At 48.5% G+C, this 10,000-nt stretch overlaps 1 protein-coding gene across 3 annotated transcripts in view; it reads right to left on the bottom strand.

Annotated features, from left to right (window-relative positions):
• The window catches only part of LOC126572636 (cytoplasmic polyadenylation element-binding protein 3), a 245,626-nt gene that overhangs the window by 12,493 nt on the left and 223,133 nt on the right, over positions 1-10,000 (bottom strand). For all 3 annotated transcript variants that reach the window (XM_050232102.1, XM_050232100.1, XM_050232101.1), the window contains exon 6: positions 902-1,129. In XM_050232102.1, coding sequence (XP_050088059.1) covers positions 902-1,129 — 228 coding nt within the window. The remainder of the gene's footprint in view (positions 1-901; positions 1,130-10,000) is intronic.

Here is a 10,000-nt window from a genome sequence, read left to right as displayed (position 1 = left end):
TCGGATTTCAACTCGAGAGTAAAACACCGAACCACAGTAACAAAGCAACCGATGCCGGACACCGAGTGTGCGTGGCCTGCAATTTGAATCTCCCCTTCCACCACGGGTTGAGTGTTTCTAACGCGTCATGGAACTGGTCATTGTCTCTACCATTGAGAGTCCATCGATCTCGGAGAGTTTTTGCCATCAAGTGTATCACGAACTGGAATCCCAACCATAGCTGCCAGGTAGCTGGAAAAGGGGGGGGGGGGGGGGAACTTCAATGAATAAAACACTAACCAAAGGCTGCCATTTTAGGTCATCTTCTGGAAGTTGCCAAGGTTGTACCTCGAACTCGGTCGAACGAACCGAGATGAGTTTGCTTGGATGGTTTTGCAGCCGGACAAGGATCGATCAACTAGTCGTAGCTCTCGCACACACGTTGGTCGGGGTTTTTTTTGATAAAATCAGCAAAGCGCAATTCCATCTGGCACGTGCGAAGCCTTTGCCTATACAGATCAGTCGACGAACCTTCTGCTTGCGTTGGCTTGCACATTTGCTGCTGTTGTGTATTGAAGCAGCGGACAACTTCCGCTCCCGCTCTGCCATCGCCTGCTACCGTGCTTCGGCAGTGAACAATGCAACCATAGCTGCCTCCATTTGTGATGCCCAACTTTCAGAAACCGATCGCAGTCACCGTTTGGAGACTGGATGGTGTAGAATTTTCAATATTTTTTGCATCTCCCGAATAAGGGCCCAACCGATGCCGGAAAGCACTCCCGGGGAGCAACTTGGTGGGGGGAATTTAATAAAATAAAGCTACACCGGCAGCAGCACTTGGGAATGGACGGCACAGTTGCGTTTAATTGCGAAGACAAAATTGCGTGCGCATATCGCTCTACCCCTCCCCCTTTCCACTTACCTTCATCAATGTCTGGTGGCAGGCCTCCGACGAAAACCTTCCGTGAGAAACGCTCCGTTGTTTCCGATCCGTTCGAGTGGGGCGACGATCGGGCCGGGGAGTTGAGCTGCAGCTGATTGCCTCCAAGGAATCCCCCGCCTCCATTACCAATGCCGCCACCACCTCCGCCTCCGCCGCTACCATCGTCGTCGTTCAGGTGCTCGTCAAGTCCGGTGAAGAAAGGTTTGCCTGCAAAAGAAAGACCGACCGTTGCGTAACAGCCCCACCGGAACAAACAAGAACACCATTAGTAAATCTGGCAGGCATGCAGCGCAATCATGGCGTGCAATTTGAGATAGAGATCCGGTAAAAGCTGCCGTTCAAATTCGCTACAATGGTGCACACACTATACAAATCACGGGTTTTGAGCGCCGACAAGTACGGCACCAGCCGGATACGGAGCGTCTCGTAATCGTTGCAACCGTGCTGTTGCAAATTCATTTTGCAACCGAATCTAAAATCCTCTTCCGTTAGCATGTCGCAAATAAGAATCGAATCGAATCCGGGAACGGGTGAAAAAACACTTGGCAAAAGGCAGACACTGCGCCGATATCACTTTTCGATTCCGAACACTTTCCCGGTTCCGCAACTGAACTCTTTGGCGACTCGTTTGGTTTTGTCTCCCCGCCCGGCTTACTTGGATCTCGGTTGATTTCGTCGAAATGCAACGGTCAGGTAGCTGTCCCCTTTACTCTACCTGAGCCTCCGTGTACAAGCAAGGGATGCGGTTGCCATGGTTACCCAAAAGGTTTGCGCACGACCCCAGCCATCCGTCAAAACGGATTGACTTAATGCCTAGCTACACAGAGCGCGTGATGCCAATTCGTTTGCGCATCTATTTATTTTTTTAGAATATTAAACTATCTGCACTGAAGTCCATCTCTTTCACTTTTACTTTAGTTCATTAACTTTTTTGGCGATTATTACTGTTATATTCCATAATTCCATGATTTAGCGATGTAGGTCCTATAACGGCTCATGGAAAATGCTATGAGCAAGTAGTTTTCCCGGTTAGTTTTTCCACCTCCCCTTTGTTTTTCCGCTTGTGCGATACATGCACGGAACAGACTGACTCTATTTAATTAGGCTGATGGGGAGCTAAAAGGTTGATTGATTTTCGATCGTCAATAAATTTGAAATCGAAAGGCAATGAAACACCGTAAACATTCGATGCCGGCCAGATCCGTTTGATTTCTTCTCCATTTTCTTACCTTCGGGGTATGCGGACAGTCGGTAGTGCAAAAATGTTTGATTTGCTGATTAAAATACCGCACTGCGAGGCGTCGAGCTGGAGCGCACAGTTTACATTTCATTACGAAGCTCCCGAGGATCCGGTGGCAAGGGTTTAATTTAAATCACATTCCGGGCGCTAGCCGGCGGCTGTTTAGCACCGGCCAGAGAGAACCGGCAATGGTACACGGGCCTGGCATAGGTTCAGCCCCGTGCTCTCGCTTCGATTAAGTCCTAAATCGTGTTTCCCCCTCTCCCTTGCATGCGGCTCGTAACATTTATGCGTCGAGAGTAAATCAATGCGGGGCAAATGGTAAAGTTTCCCAACACACCCTTTCCCCTTTTCGCCTCTCCACCTACCCCGTGAATCACTGTCGACAAACAAAATAGTGTGTTGCATATGGAGCAACGATTACCGTGGCTATAATCAAACGATTTTCACAATCCCCGTTACCCTACTGCTCGTCCTCGAGGGTTTTCCTACACCTCCTCGTCAGCAACTTTGGTGCTACGCCCTGCTCTACTAATGCTACTACTACTACGCTACTGTTGCTGCTGCTGGTGCTGCTACTACTGCTTGACGATGTGGAAATTAGGAGTAGCAAAGTTTCCTGAACACTCCCCACACCCACCCCCGGTGGTGGTGGGTGGGAAAACTAATCGTGTGTGAAGTTAGCTTTTTTCCTCTCCCCACTGGGGGCGCTTGCGACACCTTCCGAGAACGAGGGGTGCCAACCATTTCCCTGAATACCCAGGCCCCGGTTTTGTGTACGTGGCGTGCGTGGTGCACTGGGGTGGTGTGCTGTGAGTTCGCTTCATTACTACTGGGATTAACTTCTTATGGTGCTCTGGTGCGAGGAGCGAGAAAAAAGAAAATTATTATCAAAATAGTCGTAATTATTGCTTGTAATTTGTATTTATTAGAAACGCCTACTCCGCCGGGGGTCCCCAGAATTGTGCCGATTATCACAGTGAGTCTGAATGAACAAAAAAAAAAAATCCCTCCCTCGTCGACGGGCTGCGGTGCGAAGGCAAACATTGCATGATTTAATTTAATCTCGCTCTTTAATATGTGCCCTGCCTACTGCAGCCCTTCTTGGATTGTTCGTTTGTTCGTTCGTTCGTTCGTGTGCAAGACCATAACCTAGAGGGAACGTGTTTTTTACGATCACACGGAAAGGTTTTATGCTCTCGACATAGCAACCTTCGCCCCAGCACAGTGTTCGGCGCTGGGGTGGTGTTACGTGCCAACGCTTGTTGACAATTTCCGTTCGTTCCAGGCCAGGCCAGAACAGACCAGACCAGACCGGGGGTAGTCCGAGGACCCGCTCGTTCGTGTCGCCGGTCGCCGGATGCTCTAATGAGAAACTGCAAGCAACGGCATGGCAGGCGGCCCATGGTGGGTGCCCATGAAAAAGCTTATTACACGGAATCCTCCTCTGTCCCCATCGCTCCAAGGCGGGCTGCTCGCCTGAGAACTGTGGATCGACGACTTCCTTCCCCCCGGGGGCCACCACTCATCCCGACTGAATGATGGTGATGATGATGATGACGATCAAAATCACGATTGGGGAAGGATTTGAATTGCATATGCGCGTTTTGTGCACGGTCCCTTTGGCGTGCTCGTGCTACGTGCCACCGTGCGTCACTAGCCGGGACATTAGGCGACGAAATTTTAGTGTCGACCAATTTGCCACCATTGCCGGGAACTGGCTGAATGGTGCGGGAGATGGCTTCTCGTTACCATCGGCTCACATGCCACATGGTTCTCGAAATTTCCATTCGAAAGTCAAACACTGCGGCCTGCTGCCCCCAACCCCGTAATCCAGCATAATAGAGAAAGCTAACAATTGGCCTTGGCTCTGTTCACCGGAGTCAGCGGGACACGATGAGCCCTTGAAAGTTAGGCGCTCGGCGAAGGACAGTTTAATTCAATTTCTATCGACGTGCCACAATCAATTACAAACACATGCATTGGCGTGTCTGTGTGCTCACATTAAACACGATTACGGTGTAAAATTGCCACCTTTTGTGGTGCCCCTGGTGTGGTCTCGGGTTAAAGCTGAAACGGAATCAATCGGACACACGCCACACGCGTTACAGTGATCGCAACTGTGACGTTGATTGCTTTCGGGGTTAAGCGATCAAGAAGCGATGCGCCCCACTAGAGGACACACTTGCTGCCGAGTGTTTAGATTGTGGCAAACGCGTTGCCGTTGCGTCCGTGGCCACCAGCCTACGCACGTCTCAGCATTATGACCGGGGGTAGGGTGAGTGAAAGTGTCAGCTGGCTTTTCCTTCCCACCGACGGTAGCACCGGACGGGACGATGTCCCATCATAATCCGTATGAAAATGTAATTTACATTCAAAACAACCGCATACACCCACTCACACCCAGCCACACCCACGGGTCGCCACACGGTTTAATTAATATTTATATTTACAACCATCATCGTCATCATCCTGTTTCCTCGGTGTTCCCGGAACAACAGCAATGGCCTCCTAGATGATGCGGTACTCGAGAGACTGTCACCGAGGCACGCGCATTCCATGCAGTCGGGCGTACTACAATAACAGTAAACTATTACTGTCCTGCCATGGCCTCGACGGTCTCCAAAAGGCCAACCCAAGCGTTGGCAGGCGCTCGCTAGTCCCTAATTCAATGAGTGCCACTAGATGCACGGCAGCAGGTGTGCCTTTTGCGTTGTCCGGTGCCAGAGGTCCGTCCGGTGGATGGAACCGAAAGTGGAATGCTCTGCCAAATAAGATTCCAATGGGCACCCTTCCTGAAGTCGCATTCTTTGGGGCTCGATCGAAAGAGTAATCGAATCAATTACGGGGAATCCGACAGAATGAGAGAGAGAGAGACAGAGAGAGAGAGAGAGAGAGAGAGAGAGAGAGAGAGGGAGCCCCAAAAAATTAACTTTCGAGAGCCTTTCCCCCGGAACTTACTTTATCGAAAGTATGATCCGGCGCGAATGGGAGGATTTAATTAAAGACGAGGAGGTAAATTTATGGAAATGCTCCCCAGGCGTGGGGGCGCTAGAGCTTTGGGGGGTGGGGGGTGAGCTTTATATTAAATCGCGTCCTCTCCTCCCTCCTCTCCGCTGTGGAACGTGCGGTCATGCCTTTATGGCTGCGACCTAGATGTTGATTCGGTACGTGGCCAAGAAGGCACCACTTCTCGCGCGTTTTCTTCATAACAAGTGTCCACCACCACAGCCAGCGTCGCCGGATGGTCGAACGTGTTTGAAAATTAAATCAAATCGGAACTGGTGCGCCCGGAAGTGAGTGGCACTTGAGTGAGTGTGTCCGTCCGGGTCCGGAGGTACGGTGGAACCCGGGTGGGGGTTTGAAGTACTGTCGATCTTCTTCCTGTCCCAATGCACACTGTCCTTTTGGGACAAATGAAGAAAAAAAAAGCGGATTCCAAAATTAAATCAACACTTTACGATCCGAGGACTCGGAGGTTTGGATTGTCATTCGTGAGGTCACGGAACGTGCCAGACACCAGCACCAGCAGCAGCAGCAGCAGCAGCAGCATAAATCTTTATTGCAATCACAACCGCCGAGGACGCCAGGACGAGCTCGCGAATTGCTTCCTGAACGAAGAGACCAGAGCACACGCGCCCGCAGCCGAGAAGTAATCTTACGTACGTACGCCCATAAATTTGTCGCGATTTTTCGTTTCGTTTGTGGAATTAATTTTTGAACCGAAACGACACAAACGTGTCCCAGCGGCAGGTGCACCGGGGCGCACCCTTTTTCCAATGCATGTGCCCCCAACCCGCGTTTAGGTCGTGCGCTGTTTAGAGCTTAGTAGCCTCTGCGCGTTCGCTTCTTTACGACTGTGAAAGTAAACTGTAAATTGGTTCCGATGAGAAAAAGCTCACGAGGGATTTATGGCAAAACTCATGCACTCACTCACTCACTGACGACTGCAAATGAATTATTGACCAACGTGAAGATGGTGTGGTGTGGTAAGTGTCGAAAAGGTCGCACCGAACGAGCCCATCCAGTTTGATTGAAAGGCCGTGGACGTGGACGCCTGTCCTGGTCTAATCCGGCCAACCGCACCAAACGTGACAGAGCCACATGTGCCAAAAAAAAATAGCGCAAAGCACCATATATTCTGATGTTTCCTGATATCCGGCCACCAGTGTGACCAGTGTGCGTGCCTGTATCATATCACCTAATCGCATCCGTTCCGGGTGAATCGGTTTCGTAACAGCTCGCCGGTCGGTTTTCTGGGAGTTTTCGAATGTGAAACCACAAACCGGCCGGCCCGGGCAAGCCTGGTGCTGTGGTGCTGGCGACGAAATGGACAACACTCACTCGAATGAGAGAGAGAGAGTGGAAGAGAGGGAGTTTTGTGCAAAACATCATTTTCACGTTTTCCATCGTCACACACAGCACCGGGGAGCATCGTAGGAGGCGACGGTAACGGGGTGGCGGGTGGCCTCCCGAAAACCCTGCCCGGAAGTGTCCCGGTTTCAAGTTTCAACAGTGATAAATTACAGCGCTTCGCTTCCGGAAGCGGTCAGGGGCTATGTTTCACGTTAAATTAAATTTAACTGAAAACTTTCGGCCTCGGCGGAACCGACGGTAGCTAGACATCGAGCCCCCTGCCCCACACACGGACACAGGATGATGGAGCACCGCAGGATGGTGTCCGATGCTCCTATCAGGTCCCAGACCCCGGTACCAAAACAAAACAGAAACAGAAACAGAACCAGCAGCGGACCGCGGGTTGCGCGGGACAAAGCGGAGCAAGCGGAAAAATCAGGAAAAATTTTGCGGAAAAAAAGGGGTTGCCAAGGGAACGGTCAGTCAGTGCGGTTGATATGTAACGACCTCGTGTGTGGTTTACGTTCCGTCGTCGCTTGCTGGATGGATGCTACATCCGACCGGATGTTCTGTTCCTGTTCTTCCTGTTGTGGATTGCTGAGCCTCTCTCTTCTCTCCCTCTCTCTCTCTCTCTCTCTCTCTCTCTCTCTCTCTCTCTCTCTGCCGCCCACTGCTTTTTATCGGCAGCAGTTTTCACGAGATTTGTACAATCATTTCGCCACTGTCCCTCTGGCAGGGAATGTTCCTGGGTTTGGATCATCGTCCTTGTTCCCGCTGCTGCTGCTGTTTTTGTTTCTGTTTAGAACTTGCCTCGCGTGCTTCGGATCCACGGAATGCGAGTGGAGTGGTGTGGAGTGGCGTATGGTTGGCCGGACAGTAATAAAAGTTGTGTATTTTTCGACTCACTGACTCTTTGGAGTTAGCGAAACGGAACGGAACGGAACAGAACGGGAATCGCGATGATAAGCAGGCCGTGATAGTGCTCGCATCGTCGTCGTGGTGGCCTGGCGGCCGTGGCGCTGAACCGGAAAGCAGTATGAAATGAGCGAAAAAGCTTGGGGTGGCTCGAGCTCACCATGATTACGAGCGCCGACCGCATATCACTCCGATACCAATAAAGAAATGGCCCCAGTCCCTGTGTATGGTGTGTCTATATGTGTGAATGCATTTTAGTGATTAAAAATGATGCTGTGCGAGGTCAGCACACAAAAAAGGGGGAAAAAAACATTCGCGGATTTTCCCACGCCTTATCCCGGATTCAACCACGGCCACACTACTGTGGCCACTTCGGCTGTCGTCTGGCGAAAGTGATCCTCCTGCCATTCGGGGCCAAATAATGGGTCAGCGCAATCGTTGGCGGACGTAATTAAATAAGTTTAATAAATTTAATATCAAATTATATTGCCTTTTTCCAGGCGTCCATCCTGAGCAGGGACCCGAGTTTCGGGGTTTGGGAGTTTGATGGCTGCGAAGCGTGGGTGCGCGACCCACGCAGGACACATTGGCGTTGACGGATGTCCGCCATCTTTGGGATGGTTTTGTGAGGAGGGGAGAGAGGTCGATGGTGCGATGGCCCCCGCGAAGATTAATTGACATTTATTTTTCAACAATTTAATTACAGCTTTGTTTAACGATTCCCGGCCCCACTCTCTGCACGATACCGCTACCATCTACGGGTGTCGATGTCCCCAGCGTTTGTTGTGGAACAATAGAGGACAGCAGACGAGAGGAGAGAGGATCGAGGTCGATGACTACGCCAAACTGCACCAAATGGAATGCGGTTTGATGAATTCAAGCTGTTTCGGTTGCAGTGTATGCCCTTTATGTTGGATCGAGATGTAGCAACTAAAACCATTATCGTTACAAGAACAATCAATGTAAAAGGTATTTACGGAAAAGTTAAACACATTTGCACACATTTGTTTGTTTGAATGTTTATCAAATAGAGCGCCACAGAGAGTAATAGTCTAATGAAGGATATTTGCACAAACTGTTGCGTGCAGGTGAGATTCAATCACACGAAAGTGCAATGCAACTAGTTCTGAGAAGTAATTCAATTCCACTGTACAGGTCATTCAATTCGAAAAGTTCCAAGAAATTCTGAGGCAGAAGCGAATGCAAACTTCTCTCCAGTAGAAGGGAAATATCATATGCTGACAAATTTCCTGCAAATAGGTGTTGGCCGAGATGTGTACACATGACACAAAAGTAAATTACTGTAAGGCTCGTAGAATCGTTTAAACTAAATAAGTACGATGATCACGATTCGACCTTTAAGAAACATATTATTTCATCACTATTCCTTATAGCTTTGAGCAATTGTTACAGATCTGCTGTGTTGTCTGCATTAATATCAAGTGACTTACGATATTGAATGACTGAGGAATATTGAATTACAAGACGCTACAGCTAGCTTCATGCATCGTTGAGGTCATCGATGACCTTCACGATAGCCAACGTAATCCATGTACAAAGTTTGAATATCCTAGTTATGAATGGTATACATTTTCATGAAATAAAAAGATATGAAAAAGAATATGTTTCATAATTCAGAATATAGTAGATGTTAATTTGACTCTTTCACTGTGAGTGAGTGAAATAAATCTTTTGTCTTAAATAATCCAAATTACAAAATTATGCCTTCAATCGATATAATAACTAACAAGAATGCACTTAAATAACATTTGTTGATAACTAGTAGCAAAATAAAGGTAAGTATTTGTGTATAATTATAAGGTATTCATAATTTGTTAAGTTTGACCTGAAAAATGGTCGTACTGAGAGTTTAAGGTAATTGCATTGCATTGCGGAGACCAGCAATGGACATAGCTCCATCCCACTGATTCCTGGGAGATGGTTAGGGGTTGTTTTACTGTTAAATTTATTTCATTTCAAAACGACTACTAAACTCAGGTCGTCCCATCCATACTGAAGGGTATTGGGTTTTAACAAACTTATGAAAAAATGTCCGAAAAATGAGATTGTTGTTTACGTTGTTTTATGACCAGTTAAATAGAAGACGTCTAACTACTGTCCAAACGTGCAATCACGGTCAATTGATGGCAGATTTTTCGACTATTCCATCATCTGGCATTGGAATTCGTGCCATTGGATAGAAGTGGAACAACTTATTCCACGTGCCAACTGCCTCAGATGCCTTGTGCGACATGAATCTCTTGAATGCATGCGCTTACGTAAAACAAAGCGTTTCTTGTTGCACATTGAAGCAGATACCAAACACCTAATGCAACGAATGGATTGCTAGTCGACCGGTCGTGCTTGTTTGCTATTCACATTAATAACCATTTTGGTGGTCAACTGCAGTCCAGTCCCGTTAAGATTGATGTTTAAAACCACAAATCGTGAAGAACGATCCATCTCCCCACAAACATATGCCAACAGTTGAGACTTTCGTTGTTCAAAACTTTTATCCAAACGGTGAACCTCGAGAACTCTATCCCTTATCGGCAACATCATCGCAA

This window comes from Anopheles aquasalis, chromosome 2 (assembly GCF_943734665.1).
Source record: "Anopheles aquasalis chromosome 2, idAnoAquaMG_Q_19, whole genome shotgun sequence".
Lineage (NCBI taxonomy): Eukaryota > Metazoa > Arthropoda > Insecta > Diptera > Culicidae > Anopheles > Anopheles aquasalis.
Note: the sequence above shows the minus strand (reverse complement) of the source record. Positions and strands in the feature narration are given on the sequence as shown.